The following is a 16,361-nucleotide window of genomic DNA, read 5'->3' as shown; positions in this document are numbered from 1 at the left end:
CAGGAGTGCTACAAATCCCACCACCCCCTTTCATCAGCCATAAGCCTAATAGGACATGTCTTCACAACAGAGTTAAACTAGGCTCTTGCCTGGGTTTCACCCCAAACCTCTCAACTGGCCACTCACAAAAACCTTCTGCCGGGTTTAACGCCTGGCTAATTTCAGGGGTAAAGGGGAAGAATTGGAACCTAGGTCGGGGTGGGCAACCTGCAGGCCATTGGGGTTCTCTGTGTGGCCCATGAGATATTTTGTTACCGTTGCCCATGTGCAGGGTTGCCAGATTCTGCTGGTTTTCATCCACGTCGGTTTTTTCCTGCCAATATTACTAAAGTGATACACACTTAAAGCAAGGGCACATGAAGGGAGGGGCATGCTGATTACACACAACATGGGCCGTGAGAGCCGTGCGTTCCCTCTGCATCCAGCCACAGTACCACTACGGTTCAGTCGGGACCCCCACACATTCTAGGTACTCAAGTGAGCAAATCTACCCTGTCCCGGGAGACCGTCTTGGTCATGACAATCTTGCTGCCCACTGAGCTGGCCTTGGTTGCTCCTCACTGACCCAGGTTCTGCCTTAACTCTGGCTGGAAGCCACCCCCTTTGCAGCGACACAAGTAAAATGACTTGGGTCCCAAGCAAGGCCGGTCCTAACCAATTGGCAGCCCCGGGCAACTGCCCGGCTTGCCCGTAGAGTTGCCAGATGGTTTAAAAAAAAATTCTAGACAAAAATGTGTCAAGCAAAAAAACAAAAAAAAGGTGGGGAAAATTTGTCAAACAAAAAAAAAGGGTTGGGGAGTAACCAGGGAAACCTGGGGGAGGATTCGGGAGGTTGCAGCCCACCCTTAGGACTGGCTTTGGTCCTGCAAGCCCTCCGGTGCCTTCCCACAGTCCCCCACCTCCACCCTGCCAAAGGGCAAACTTTCCCGCAATTGACTGGATACACCCTAGTGCATCTCAGCACAAAGCACCATGGGCTCTGCCCCCGACACAGCTGGTGAGTGCAGAAACAGCAAGCACTCAGTCATTTGGCTAGGGCTGTGCCGGGGAGATGCACACACCTGGGCTAGGCTACCCTGGGCACTCAGACCCAGGCACTGATCACCTAGGCTAACTCTGGCAGGTTACTGGCCCCATGTGGTATGCGATGGGGTGAACGGTACACACATATGTAACCAGAGCTCCACGGTAGTTCCCAGAGGAATCCCATGTTGCTGCTGCCTCTTCTAACTCCACTGGCCAGGTCCTCTCCAGTCCTGGGTAAAACCTCAGTCCCCGGCCAACTCTTTTTCTGTCTCACCTTTTTCTCAGGGCTGGGGTCCTTCTTAGTCCCTTTAATGAAATCATTTCTCCCCTTCAGGTGTTGCTCGTACTCCGCAGGGGTCATGTCACCCTCTTCCATCAAGACATGAGGCATATGGGGCTCTGAGAGTTCAGAGGAAGAAGAAGAGAACAGCCTTAGACTTCTGGTTGGCAGGTGCTGTAGCGGCAGGAGGGATAGCTCAATGGTTTGAGCATGGCTCTGCTAAACCTTGAGGAGGCCATTTGGGGCAAATCTGTCAGGGATGGTACTTGGTCTTGCCCTTAGGGTAGGGGACTGGACTTGAGAACTTCACAAGGTCCCTTCTAGCTCTATGAGAGCGGCCCAAATTGGGAGGCTGCAGCATTTGAGTTAGTGCCTGGGGGTGATGAGACAGCAATGGGTACATCCCGGTAAGTTCAGAGCTTTTGTTCACATCAGTGGCTCGATGTTTACCTCATGAAAGGGGCATTTACCTCCAAAGCGCAAAGACAGAGCTAATGGCAACTGGTTCCCGGAACAGGCGGGAGGGGGCGAATGGCGGACAGAAAGCGCAGGCCACCTACCGCTCGGATGGATTAATATTTCCACTGGTCGGTCGAAAGTGTGTTTGTTGGCTAACGTGATCATGATGCTCTTTGCGGAGCGGGCGGAGGGGTCGGCATCCGCTCGGATCTGGTGTGTCGGGCTTTCGACTCCTGTGCAGGAAAGAGGGACGGGACACTGGTGTGAGAAGCGGTTTGGGAAGTGGGGATTTGGGGGGAGGGGGAGCTGGAGCTCAGAGGGGGAAAAGAGAGAGTTAAGAGGGGAGGGGGCGCAGAGACAAGGCACCAGGAAAGTTGAGAACAGAGTTGTGCAGGCCAATGTGCCTGGATTCCTGTCTGTACCCCAGGGGCCCAAGGTACCTTCCAAGGGAGGAGGGATAGCTCAGTGGTTTGAGCATTGGCCTGTTAAACCCACGGTTGTGAGTTCAATCCTTGTGGAGGCCATTTGGGGCAAAAATTTGTCAGGGATGGTACTTGGTCCTGCTGTAAAAGCAGGGGAGTGGACTTGATGACCTTTCAACATCCCTTCCAGTTCTAGGAGATAGGCAATCTCCATTAATTTATTACCCCGGGACAGCACAGTGTGCTGACGCCTCATTTGCAGCCGTAGACCATCAGTGCTGTAAGGGAGAGGGTATCACCCACTCATCAGCACTGAGCTGCCAGCCCAACCACGGGCACCGTGGCAGGGTTAACACACTCAGACTGGCTCCGCCTTATTCAATGGTGAGAGGTGCTTCTCCAGTGGGCTGGGTTCCCAGGGCCAGCCCCGGTGGTCTCACCTGCAAGGAGACACGGCCCCCGGATCTCCAGGTGGAAGCTGAACTCATATTCAGTGGGGTTGGTCGCTTCGCTCTCCAACAGCTGGGCCAGACAGAACTTGGGAGCGGGATCCGGGCTCCCTGCTACACAGGAGTGTCGGTCTCTGGATGTTGGGGACATGACGCCAAGTCAAAGCTGCAAACCCTGGACTTGTGAGCCATGGCCTCCCACAGCAGCTCCTTAGGCAGCCAGCGGTCCATTTTTGCTGGGCTGTGGGTCTAGACAACAGCCTACCAGCCTTAGTGTCTCTCCTAGCTCAGCCCGAGGAGTTCATGCGTCTCAGCCCCTTGGACTTGTCCCTAGCAGTGTGCAGAGTGAGCTCTGGTCTGGGATGCACTGCACTGAGGTAGCAGGTTTAAAACAAACAAAATGAAGTACTTCTTCACACATCACACAGTCAACCTGTGGAACTCCTTGCCAGAGGATGTTGAGAAGGCCAGGACTTTAACAGGGTTCCAAAAAGAGCTAGATAAATTCATTGAGGACAGGTCCATCAATGGCTATTAGCCAGGATGGGTAGGAATGGTGTCCCTAGCCTGTTTGTCAGAAGCTGGGAATGGGTGACAGGGGAGGGAGCACTTGATGATTCCATGTTTCAGTTCATTCCCTCTGGGGACCCTGGCATTGGCCACTGTGGGAAGATCGGACACTGGGTTAGATGGACCTGTGGTCTGACCCAGTCTGGCCGTTCTTACGCTCCGGTGAGGGGCACAAAGCAAGAGAACAAGGCAGATCAAAGGGAGAAGGAAAAGGGAAGCTGAGAAAGGAGCGATGGACAGGGAGATGGCTACAGATTGGCAGCTATGCCAGGGCGTGGCACTAGGGATGGCCAGGGGCACAAGAGGGTAGCAAAGGGTAGAAGTGGGGAGCCGCGGGTGTACCAGACAACCCCCTCACAACGCAGGCTGCTGATGAGAAATGAAGGGGGCCGCTGGTCTAGGGGAAATGGGTTTTTATAGAACCATTCGAAGGGCATGTGGCCTGACCTTCAACTCCTAATAAGTTCAGAGCAATTCAAGCCCAACCCACAGTCATTCTGCCCCTTGTAGTTATAAATTGGAGTGGGGGAAAGAAAGCTGCTAGAGGGATAGGGGGCATCTCTCTGGCCCTCCTCGCCCCGGCGCCTGAGCCCCTCCCCAAAATCAGCCCCTTGCTCCCCCTTACACTCGGAGCAGGTGTCCAGAGAGGCTGGTGCTTTCCCCGCTGCAGTGGGGCACCTTGGGGACGCACACGGCTGGCAGAAGGACCCTCACGGCGCCGCTCGGGAGCGTCTGCAGCTCCGATGAGGTGCTGAGGAAGACAGACACGCTTTCCAGCGGAGGGATCACACCCAGGTTAGCCACGAAAACGATTCGCTCCAAATCCTCGTCCAGCCCGATCCTTCCTGCACAGAGAGGTCACATGGGAGATGCTGGAGAGCCTACTCCTGTCCCTGTCCCTCTCCCTGTCCCTGTCCAGGTCTCCCCCCTTCTGCACCAGCCCCTGGCACTGGTGAATCAAATACTAGACAGCCCACAGCAACATCCCAGGGCTGTCAAGTGCATTAGAAGGGCTTCCGCAGGCAGCCTGCTCTGGGCTGAGTAGCGGGAGAAGTGCTTTGTGACTCAGGAAGGCCTGATCCAAAGCCCACTGAAGTTAAGGAATCTTTCAAGATTCATGTGCTGGCTCTTCCAGAAGCTGAGGGTAACTGCATGCCATCGGTTCTCCTGTCCCCGAAGTGACCAAAGCCACTTCTGGTCTGTATGAGTGCTCCGGACATCATGTCGCGAGCATGTACAACCGGCAGCCCCACTGGGATTCCTCCTCCCCTGCCATTAAAATCACCGGGGTCTCCTTACCGCTTCCATCCTGAGCTCGTCCATTGGGGAGGCAGTAACAGTCATCTAGTTTGGCTTTGTCTTTGATCTGCACTGTCACAGCCTGCCTGGAAACAACGGCTTCGAACCCAACCACGGTGGTGTACTCATCCAGCGGGTAGACAAAGAGACCTGCCAAAAGGCGAGACTTTTAGAACAGCCGCCAAGTGACACCCCCAGGAGAAGAACTCCCTCTCTGTACATCGGTGTGTGGTCCATGGTTCCAGGGATCCAAACCTGCATGCCTCCAACGTTAATGCAGCCTCGCCCCAGAAGTACACCCTAAGGATACAACCCCTGGTGGACTTTCCTCCAAGAATCTAGAGGTTTAAGATGTGCACAGAAATGTCAGGCTTCTCATACTACCTCGGATTTGATAGGCCCTGATTCAACAGTTACAGCCACTCGATTCCCAAGACACTGCAGCTCCAGACTCTGCCCCAGCCTTAGCATATGTTAGAGCAGCCTAAAGGCCCTTCTAACTTGAGCAATGCCTAACTTGAAGCACGTGAGTCATTCCATTGGCTTCCACAGTTCTTCTTGAACTGGCTATTGGGCATGTGTGTCAAGATCCTGCGAAATGGGGCCTATCACACTTGACAACACTTGATGCCTCAGAAAGAGTTTAACTCTGCTCCATCCCCATCTTGCCACATAGATTCATAGAACTGGAAGGGACCTTGAGAGGTCATCAAGTCCAGTCCCCTGCCCTCACGGCAGGACCAAGCATCATCTTGATAATCCCTGACAGATGTCTATCTAACCTGCTTTTGAATATCTCCAGTGATGGAGATTCCACAACCTCCCGAGGCCATTTATTCCAGTCCTTAACTTACCCTAACAGTTAGGAAGATTTTCCTAATGTCCAACCTAATCTTCCTTTGCTACAATTTAAGTCCATTGCTTCTTGTCCTAAGGAGAATCATTTTTCTCCCTCCTCTTTATAACGCTCTTTTAGGTACTTGAAAGCTGCTATCATGTCCCCTCTCAGTCTGCTCTTTCCAGACAAAACAAGCCCAAGTCTTTCAGTCCTCCCTCACAGCTCATGTTTTCTAGAGCTTTAATCATTTTTGTCGCTCTTCTCCGGTCCTTCCCCAATTTCTCCACATCTTTCCTAAAATGTGGTGCCCAGAATTGGACACACCACTCCAATTGAGGCCTAATCAGTGCAGAGTAGAGCAGAAGAATGACTCCTTGTGTCTTGCTCACAACACTCCTGTTGTTGCATCCCAGGATCGCGTTTGCTTTTTTTGCAACAGTGTCACACTGCTGACTCACATTTAGCATGTGGTTCACTATGACCCCTAGATCCCTCTCTGGCTTGGTCACTAGATCTTCAGCACCAAAGCACCTACCACTTGAACTAAAGAACCAACTCTTAAGGATGAATAACCAGCAGGTTCTTCTTCTCAATGCTGGACAGTTAGATGGGGGCGTGATCACACACTGAAACGAGGGATTAAGTAGCCACATGATTAATGATGCCACATGGCACAAAATATCACTCCTGAGCATCTTGGCACACGTGATTAGATTATTCTTATTGCTCACTCTGTTGTAAAGGTGTGAATATTATATATGGCCATAAAAACACCAGGACACATCTGAAGCTTGGCCAGCCCCGTGTACACCCAGGCAGTCTCCAGTTCCCCAGGACTTGGGTTACTAAGTCACAGTGAATCGGAACCTCTAAATAGCTCCAGGAATTTGGAGGCCTTTTGGTCCTTGGAACCTAGAACCAAGAGTGCCCTGGAGAGCTGATCTCACAGAGGCAGGTTTAGCATTGACTAGAAGGCCATGTCTACACTACAGAGCTTTTCTGGGATACCGGAAAAGCTCTGTTGCATCCAAGTGTCTGCTTTCCGAAAAAAAAATCAGAAACGCAGATGTGTTTTTTTCAGCATTCCTGTAAACCTCGTTCTATGAGGAAGAAGGGATGTTCCGAAAGAGGGTTTTTTCCTGACATTTGGGCCCATGTCGGAAAAGCCTCTGTCGGAAGAAAAGTGGAAAAGGATATGCAGCCTTCAACCACTTGAAGGGAGGTTCCAAAGAGGATGGAGAGAGGCTGTTCTCAGGGGTAACAGATGGCAGGACAAGGAGCAATGGTCTCAAGTAACAGTGAGGGAGGTCTAGGTTGGATAACAGGAAAAACTATTTCACTGGGAGGGTGATGAAACCGTGGAATGGGTTCTCTAGGTGGTGGTGGAATCTCCATCCCTTGACGTTTTAAGTCCTGGCTTGACAAAGTCCTGGTTGGGATGAGTTAGTTGGGATTGGTCCTGCAGGGGGTTGGAGTCAATGACCTCCTGAGGTCTCTTCCAACCCTATGGCTGTGTCTAGACTGGCAAGTTTTTCCGCACAATCATCTGCTTTTGCGGAAAAACTTGCCAGCTGTCTACACTGGCCGCTTGAATTTCCGGAAAAGCACTGACGATCTCATGTAAGATGGTCAGTGCTTTTCTGGAAATACTATGCTGCTCCCGTTCGGGCAAAAGTCTTTTTCCGAAAGACTTTTGCGCAAAAGGGCCTGTGCAGACAGGACAGTACTGTTTTCTGCAAAAAAGCCCTGATCGCGAAAATGGCGATCGGGGCTTTTTTGCAGAAAACCGCGTCTAGATTGGCCACAGACGCTTTTCCGCAAAAAGTGCTTTTGTGGAAAAGCGTCCTGCCAATCTAGACGTGCTTTTCCAAAAATGCTTTTAGTGGAAAAGTTTTCCGTTAAAAGCATTTTCGGAAAATCATGCCAGTGGAGACGTAGCCTATGAGTCTATGAGTGTATGATTCTAGGAAGCACTAGCGGCCTGATCCTCTCACAGCTCCAGCAACTTTTCTGTTCAAAGAGGCCAGAATCTGATTCCCCTGCCAAGCAGCTGTCTGACAGTGGAGGAGAGCTCAGCATCTACCCCAAGCATTCTTTGTACACTTTGCACACATCAGAACGGGCGGGGACTGGTGTGCCACTTTAGTTTTCAAAGTCTCAGCTGAGGCAGGGTCCCTTAGGGACCGTTGCCGGCAGCTGTACAACAGAAGAGCCCTTAGGCTGCTCTAACATATGCTAGAGCTGAGGCAGGAGCTGAAGCTGCCGTATCTGGAGAATCAGGTGGCGGTAACTGGCTCCCCAATGCCCCCCGCCACGCCGAGTGGTTCTCATCTCAGGAGAGAATCTGGCCCTCCAATTGCACCAATAGCAAGTGTTGTTCCCTGTCCATAAGAGGAGGCTGCTGAGCTGGACTCAGAGGATGTCATTAATACCAGCATTGACCCCATCACTGCTGCCAGCACACCAGGGAACCGAGCCTCACCTTCAAAGGGATGGGTCTCCGGGTTGCCGTAGGTCAAGGAGGCCGTCATCCCAAAGGCATAGCCGCTGACGCAAGAGGTGACCTCGGAGGCTGTGAGTGGGAGGGGAGAGCTGCTCGCCCGGTTAATGAGCCCCGGCATTCTGCGGACAGGGTCTGGGGTAGCCTGGGCGTCAGACCCTGCAGCAGACTGGAGAGGGGAGAAGACGTCAGAACCCTGAAGGAGCCGTGACCACTGGAGCCCAACACATGCCCAGCGCCTCAGACTTGCACGGGCAGTTAGCAGAGCGACAGCTCCAATACGGCCCCTTGCAGGGCCTGTTATGGGCCTCCCGCCCTCTGCAGTGCAGACACGTGACCGGCCCAGCAGCCAGCGTGCAGCTTCTCCAGCAGGACCTTCCTCCAGGGACCTGTACAGAGTTGCCAGCAAAAGGTGGAACTGAAAAGGCCTCGGAACTGAAGACGGCAATCAAGGCCACACCCTCCACTGGTTCCTAACTCCCTCTCTTCCCTTGGCACTGTGAGGATGGGCCACAGCAGTGCCAAGCGGGATGGGTGCACCCATGGGACCTTCTGGCCTGACCTGCACCTGTCAAGTTGCCTTTTCTAATGGGGTTTCTAGGGGTAACTGTCCTGTCGGTAAAAGGTGATCCTGGATTTAATGCTGATGCCTCAGCCCCTTTTATAGGCTTGTGAGCTAGAGAACAAATTTGTTTCCACTTGATCATGAGGAATTCATTTCCTCATCGGTGAAGGTGAACTACCCGGTCAGGCCCATGGCATGGAGATGAGTAAAACATTCCCACCATGATGGGAAAGATGCCATCAGTCCCCATTCCCGGACATTCAATACTTGGGAACTCCTTGATTAATCTGCAGGGAAGGCATGGACTGTGCCCAGGGCCAGGGCATGCTGGTATTTCAGGGGCAGCAGCGAAAGTTCTTCCAGCTGCTGTGCTTCTGTTTATAGCTTTATGTTGTGCTGAACTGGGTAACCCCCCCCCCCCCACACACCCACACACACACACACACACACACACACACACCCCCCCTTGCTGGACTTTGTTTTCCACAATAACAAAATATAACCATGAAAGTTCTCATGAAAGAAAGAAACATCTGGAGACACACAGATATTCTTGCTGGCCTATGATTTCTTTGCTCATTACCCAAAACCACCACACGGCTGGCTATATTAAATCACTTTTTTTTTCACCCAGCCTTTGAGGGCAAGGGCAAAGACTCCTCTCCCCCTTCTCTACATCCCATTGCTAGCTCTGACTCATTTCGCTGCCTCCTTAGCAGAGCGGTTCATCTTTAAAGTACTTGCCTCTATTGCTTCTGTTAATTAAATTTTCCTTGCAACTCTTGTGGTTGCCTGCCCCCCCTCTGTCCTGGCTCCCCTTCTCCCGACGTGTGTCTCAGCCTGACTGGCAGAAGAACTCAGATACGGATCTTGCAGGTACGTTCCAGTGCAGAACTCACCACTCTCGCTCTCTGCCAGGAATTCCCAGGGATTGCTGCAGCCTGATTACTCCTTGGCTGGCTCCGTAGGATTTATGCAACGCTCTGTGTGACCAAGGGGGAGCCAGCAACGGTGAAAGACGGTGATTTACCGCTCATTTCCTGGCCAGCTCTGTGTCAGGCAATGCACCTTTAGATGCAAATGTCCTGGAAGGCAATTACAAGTCATTAGGACCAGGAGCTCACCCGTGCCTTTCAGTGGAAAAACAGCAGAGCTAAGCTGGGCCAACTAGGGTGGGAGATAAAGGACTTAAAGGAGTCCAAGAGGAGAGACCGAGATGAGGATATGGGCTTTAAGTACTAGCTAGGGTGGGATGGAGGACAGAACAAATGAGACCAGCAAGAAGGGGCTATGGCAGGGGTGGGCAATAATTTTTGATGAGAGGACCACTCCAAGATTTTGGTAAGTGATCAAGGACCCCACTTTTCTATGGTGTGGATGTGGAATCTGGGATGGAGGTTGGATGCAGAAGGGAGCTGGGGTTGTGGACTGGGGTGCAAGAGAGGATGTGGGATCTGAAAGAGAGTTTAAGTAAAGGAGGCGGTTGTGATCAGGCAGGGGCTTGGGGTGCAGGGTCTGGGAGGGAGTTTTGACCAGGGTCTGGGAGGGAGTTTTGGCCAGGATCTGGGAGGGAGTTTTGACCAGGGCCTGGGAGGGAGTTTTGACCAGGGCCTGGGAGGGAGTTGTGGGGGAGAATGGGAGAGGGGTGCAGAAGGTTTAGATGGTGGCTGGAGTCAGAAGCTGGTGGTGACCTGGGGCAGGGCATTGGGGTGAAGGAGAGGCTAGGGCACCGGAGGCAAGCTGTGGCCAGGAGGTGCTTACGTAAGTGTCTCCCAGCCAGCAGCCCTGCGGGATCCGAGGCAGGCCCCCTGCCTGCCCGAGCCCCAGGTACTCAAAATAGCTGGCTATTCCCTGTGGCTCTCTGCTGTGCCCCACAGGAGAGGTGGGCCAGTCTCCAGGCCTGAAACCTGATTCCCCTCTCGCTTACACAAAAGCGGCTTCAGTGGCTTCGGCTCAGAGACACCTCGTTGACATGAGGCTCAGTGAGGTTAAAAGCGAGCACCCTGGCCTGGTGGGGTGGAAGCTGGGAATGAGCTACCCCCCCCCTCCCCACCCCCAGGAAGGAGCGGCTGTAACACAGCCAACAGAGTCTTCTGTGACAGCTGAGCCCAGGCCAGGACCTAGGGGCCCTGTGCCGGGAGCTACTAGGAGGCACCACAGGCTGTGTTAGGAGAGCTGCAGGGGACATTTGCTCAGGAGCAGCCTTGCCTCTCCTCCGCCCAAGGGCCCGAGGATGCGAGACAACACCAAGCGCAGGAGCTCAGGAGAGGATGAGATCATTTGCATTAGCTGCATCAATCACACCCTCCAGTGTCATGCTTTGCTGATTCACAGTCCCTCCCATCCGAAAGGCACCCTGGCCAGAGGGGAGGTACGTGAGGGTCTGCAACCAACACTGCCCCCTGCTGCCTCCAGAGAAGCAGGCCGGCCGGCGGTGGTTCTGCTCCGGGTGCAGGAGACTGGAGATGGGTTCTTAAGGGCACACATAGACTGTAAGCTCTTTGGGGCTGGGGCTGTCTCTTTTGTTCTGTATTTGCACCTTGCTTCGCACCATGGGGCCCTGATCCTCGGGCGGGCTCCTCGGCACTCCGGTGACACGATCGATAAGACTCCCGTCTGGAGAGACGATGGGCGGCCATCATGATCACTAAGTGTGGTGTGTGGTATGTAGGCGCGGCGTGCAGCACCAGGGCCCCTTTGTGCCAGGGGCTGCCAATCCATATGGACCAGTGTGGGAGAAAGGAGCTGTAATGGGATCTATGAGCCCCCGCTGCAACAGCTAGGAAGGGTTTAGAGAGACCTCCTCCGCTGTGGCTAATTGGCAGACCAGCCACCGCTGGGGGAAGACCTGCGGCCCAAGCAGAGGGCAGTGGCCAGGGACCTGATGAGGACTTTGCACCAGCCTGGAAGTGGGCAGAACGTAGCTAGCACCCCTAGGACAAAGCAATAGAAGGAGCCGCTCTGTGAAATGGGCAGAGGAAGGTAGGAAGGGGCCCAGGAAAGCAGCAGCAGGAAGCAGATCTTAGCTGCTTATTGCAGCTGCCCTGGACTGGAGCCCAGAGGAGAGAAAGGGCCTGCGCTCTCCTTTCTGCCACCCGGAAAGGGGCTGGGAAAACCCTCCTGTTGCAAGAGATGAGGGTGTTGGGCACAGCGTGTGGTAGAAGACCTGGCATACGGCCCTGGGGCGGCCAGAGGCGGGCTGCTGGCAGCCGGCCCCCCAGGCAGAACACGCGATCAGCTCCCCCACAGCCCTCAATGGCGTGACGTCACCATTGGGCGCCCCGTTTAACGCAGCGCCCTAGGCGATGGCCTAGTTGGCCTGTACGCACGGGCCGCCCCTGATAAGGTCATTAGACGGCCTGGCGGTTGGACTCCTTGGTGGTGGGGACTGTGAGTGTCCTGGCTAGAAGGAGACCCCTGAGAGGGGGCAAACAGCCACAGGGTCTCCGTCAAGGAGGTGCCCCTGTCGGAGAGGAGACCGGGGAATACCCCCTGGCGCTACCCACTTCCCCCTCCTCTCCTAGTATCTGTGGTGCAGAGAGACTTGGGGGGGAGGGGAAACCTCTTCTAGTCCAAGTCATGAGAAGGCTTCTGAGCCGCCTCTCTGCTTTCCCCAACCTTTCCTGCAGGCGGGGAGGGCAGGGGAATCCCACTGGCGCTGAGATTTAAAACCCAGGGTGCAGACCCCTCTCCTCCCGCCTGCTGTGGCTCTGCGGCTGCCTGGCTAGGTGCCAAGTGCCCCCGGCGCTCAGTGCCACTGACAAGGGCGCGAGGACTCTCCACGGACGAGGGAAGGGCCCCTCCTGCCCCAGGGCCAGCGAGGCAAAACGCTCCTGGGCTCATTGTCAAGTGGGTGGCGGCAACAGCATTCCCGTAAACCGACTCAAAGCAGCGCGCCCCAGGAGGCCGTCCCTAGCACACGGCGTCTCTCTCCTTAGGCTCCTCTGGGCTTCCCATTCCTCTTCCCTCCCCTCTCCTCGCGAGGTCAATCCAGCTTGTGCTTCCCTCTTTGGGGCTGTTACCAGAGCCATGCAGAGGCGTAGCGAGGGTGTCATGCACCCGGGGGCTAAAGCAAAATTTGCGCCCTCTCCCCGCTGCCACTGTGCGGCAGGGCCCCAAACCTGGTGCACGGCTGAGCCCGACCCTGGGAGGAAGGGGGGAGCTTGTACTGCATCTTCCCCGCACCCTAGTTTGGGGCTGGGCCCCCGCACGCACTAACCCGCTGGCAGAGATGGAGAGGATGGGCGGAGAGGCAGGGAAGAGGCTCCAGCCGGCAGTGGTGGGTGGAGGAGGAGCAGGAGAGCCGAGGGATGACAGGAGGAGTGGAGGGGGCATGGCACCCGGGGACAACTGCCCTCCCTGCCCCCCCCTCGCTACGCCCCTAGAGCCATGGACAGTTACTATGCAGGCACCCGAGGGACTTGGAATGTGAGGAAGGGATGCCAAGGAGCCACAGGGTAGTAAGGCAAAAAGAGACTAGCCTTCAATATCAGCAGGCCCATGCAGCTGTCCCCTCATGCATGCAACACCATGGGCCCAGGCCTTCACCATCGGCCTCCTTTAGGCAGGCCCTGCCTGGAAGCGAGGGAACCAGCGAGAACCTCAAGCTCTATCTGTGTCCAGCAAAGAATCCCCTTTCTGGGCATGATGCCCAAGTCCTGTCTCTTCTGCGGAGGAAGCTCCAGCTGTAACTGTGCACCCAGGCCTGAACTGGGAGTTCCTGTTGGGGAGCCAGGGGTGCCATTCCTCAGATTTACCTGGCACCGGGAGCCAACCTGCATTTCTCCCAGCTCCCCGATAAGCCCAAACGTTGCCCGCACCCCAGCCAACCCCCCCTATCTATCCATCTCTTTTCCCCAGCAACTGTCCTAGCTTGTCACTTGAGAATCTGGTCACTGTAAGGAAGCTGGGAACCTGAGGGGAGCGTGGACAATGAGAAGGCTGCAAAAAGGGAGGAGAGAGTCAGGAGCTATTGGAAGAACTGGAGATGGACCTCCGGAGACGCTGGCACTAGCTGTGGGTAACTATTAAAACCAAGCCTCTTAGAACATGTTGCTTCCTCCATCCCCTGCAGTGCACAGGGCTGTTTGTATTCCTGGCCTGCCGGCAGGCATTGCCATACTAGGACTGCAGCTTGCAAGGTATTTAAAGCTCTCCTTGGAAAGAGGAGCCAAATGGACCTGAAAACAAATGCAAACCTCCTGTTCTGGGCTCAAGAGGATGGGCTGTTAGTGTGGTTTGAACAGCACTGTGGCCCTTCCCCTCCCAATGTGGACTGAAGCATTAAGGATCTTGGGGTATGTCTATACGAGGAGTACAGCTAGTTCGGATTAGAAGCCTAATCCGAACTAGCTACTCCGTGCCGCGTGTAGCCGCGCGGCACGGGGTTCGAACTAGCCGGCATTTAAAAATGGCGCCGGCCGGCTTCATGCAAATGATGCCCGGGAAATTCAAATCCCGGACTTCATTTGCAACTGCGGATGACAACATTACCCCCGCTAGTTCGAACTAGCGGGGTAGTGTAGACATACCCTTGGATAGCAGAGGAGTCCCTGCTGCACAGGGTGACAGGCCCCTGTGCTACGTAGCTTTAACACAGGACATGGCCCCACCACCTCTGTACGAGACCATGCTCCCCTCCTGGCCATGGCAGCCCTGGTGGTACTGAAGCAGTGTCGCGAACCACCCCGTGTGCCAGGCGCTGCACATACTCATGGCACAAGACAGCTCCTCCCCACAAAGAGTTCACCAGATACGGCCACCCTATGGCTCCGGAGCCACATGCGGCTCTTCGGAAGTTAATACGCAGCTGCTTGCCATAGGTAGGCACCGACTTCGCGACAGGCTCCAACTTTCCAAACTGCCGGAGGGTGAGGGGGACCTCACTGTTCAACCACTGGCTCTGCCCCAGGTCTGGACCCAGCTCCACTCCTTTCCCAGAGCCTGCGGTTCCCTCTCTTCTCCCTCCCACAGCCTCCTGCATGCTGCGAAACAGCTGATTGGGGCAGGGGAGGTGCTGATCTGTGGGAGGTGCTGGAGCGGGAGGCGAAGCGGATGTGTGGGCTGCTGACATTACTGTGGCTCTTTGGCAATGTACATTGGTCCATTCTGGCTCCTCCGTCTCCTCAACCGACCACTGAGACAGTGACTCACACAAGGTTCGCAGCTGAACCCGTGTTAGAACATGTGGCTCTTGATTCAAGCTGGCTCTATGCTACAGACAATAGGGGGATAACTCTGCAGTGTGAGAAATCCACCTCTTGAGCTATGTAGTTAAACTGACCTACCTGTCCAGGGAGGTAGATTAACTACGCCAAGCGGGAGAAGCTCTCCTATCGGTGCGGTAACATCTTAGCTAAAGCCCTACAGCTGCACCCAGGGGCGGCTCGAGGCGGGCTGCTGGCATCTGGCGCCCTAGGTGGAATGTGTAATCAGCACCCCCACCTCCACAGCCCTCAATGGCGTGATGTCATCATTGGGTGCCCCGTTTAACGTGGCGCCCTAGGCGACGGCCTAGTCAACCTATACGCATGGGCCGCCCCTGGCTGCACCACTGTACTTGAAGACAAGCCCTCACAAGCTGATGCCCTATCCACTAGGCCATGCTGCCTCCATAGCCAGCCGAGGAAGGCATGTGTTGTTATCTGCCTCGGCTCAAGCAGCCCTCATCAATGAGGGGCACCTGATCAGACCTGCCTTGGGGCTCTGGCAGCACAAGCTGCCATAGAATGAATTGCGCCGACAATGCTTTTCGCTGCTTCACCTTCAAAGGCCCTTAACACAGCAAAGAGAAAATGCCAAAAGCTGCTCTGCAAAGCATTGTGCAGCTGAACGGAGCGACTGCAGGCTACAGATTGTGTCAAGCACGCCATCCAGTGTATGCTCCGGAAAGGAGAGAGGGGGAGAATGAGAGGACTGAAAGAGAAATCATTTGTATACAGGAAAATGATGGAGCAGGGTCGAACCCTCCTTCCCCAAGTTCTCAGTCAGGGCATGTCTACACCGCAGGGCAAAAGTCAAATTAAGCTACGCAACTTGAGCTAAGTCAGTTGCGTAGCTGAAGCTGAAATGGCTTATCTCAGCTTTTGGTGCTGTCTTGCACAGCAGGAAGTCCGAGTTAGAGCTCTCTTCCTCCGACTTCCCTTACTGCTCGTACAACGAGGGTTACAGGAGTTGGAGTAAGAAATCCTCCAGCTGGCCATTATTTTGGAACAATGGTTTGATGGGTAGACGCGCTCTTTGTTATTTCGGAATACTCTGAAATAACGCTGCTGTGTAGATGTAGCCTCAGAGAGCACTGCAAAGGATTTTGCCACGGATGAGAAACTCTGCTCCCTCGGATGTCTGCAGCTCCCCACTCCTGTGCTCTCCATTCTGCACTCTACTTTCTGGGCTCTGCTGCTCTGCACTTGGCTGTCTGAGCCCTACGATTGGTATTTTCTGGCCTTGTCTATACTACACACTGTAGGGCTACCCTGCTTGCTTGCCTAAAGATATATACATTTACTATTTCCTTATGGTTTTGATTATATGTTTATTATAATAATAAGTTACAGTAGGTTTACAATGGCAGTTTGGCTGTAACACAAGAGACTTATAGGCCACATTCTGTATGTTGAGCAAAGGCAAAGTTAGTATTTTTGTCTGGGACCTTTCATACAGCTAGCTCACATATGTTCAGGATCGTTCACCTAGACAGATGGTGGTAAGATAGAGGGACTTTCCATAATAGAGGCGTTTCTAAGAATACCCTTGCACTTAGCAGGTCCATCATTACTTAGAAAACCCCAAAATAACTGGTTGAGACCAGACCAAATAACTGGGTAAGACACAAATAATAAATGTGATAGACAACCACAAAAGGCCCACGGTAACGAACTGATGTTTGTGATAATAAGTTGAGATAAATGATATTTTGACCTACTGGAAAAAGACACTTCACCATTAGTAAGG

The 16,361-nt window shown here is 54.0% G+C and overlaps 1 protein-coding gene across 1 annotated transcript in view; it reads right to left on the bottom strand.

The window, feature by feature from the left end:
• VWA5B1 (von Willebrand factor A domain containing 5B1) overlaps positions 1-16,361 on the bottom strand; it is a 76,955-nt gene that overhangs the window by 51,303 nt on the left and 9,291 nt on the right. Inside the window, exons 3-9 of the mRNA XM_089773081.1 lie at positions 9,308-9,493; positions 7,826-8,012; positions 4,506-4,655; positions 3,832-4,051; positions 2,628-2,770; positions 1,867-1,998; positions 1,301-1,425 (exon numbers count right to left, since the gene is read on the bottom strand). Coding sequence (XP_089629207.1) covers positions 1,301-1,425; positions 1,867-1,998; positions 2,628-2,770; positions 3,832-4,051; positions 4,506-4,655; positions 7,826-7,964 — 909 coding nt within the window. The 5' untranslated portion in view covers positions 7,965-8,012; positions 9,308-9,493. The remainder of the gene's footprint in view (positions 1-1,300; positions 1,426-1,866; positions 1,999-2,627; positions 2,771-3,831; positions 4,052-4,505; positions 4,656-7,825; positions 8,013-9,307; positions 9,494-16,361) is intronic.

This window comes from Pelodiscus sinensis, chromosome 24 (genome assembly GCF_052426305.1).
Source record: "Pelodiscus sinensis isolate ZL-2025 chromosome 24, ASM5242630v1, whole genome shotgun sequence".
NCBI lineage: Eukaryota > Metazoa > Chordata > Testudines > Trionychidae > Pelodiscus > Pelodiscus sinensis.
The sequence above is the reverse complement of the archived record's forward strand: the minus strand, read 5'-3'. Positions and strand labels throughout refer to the sequence as shown.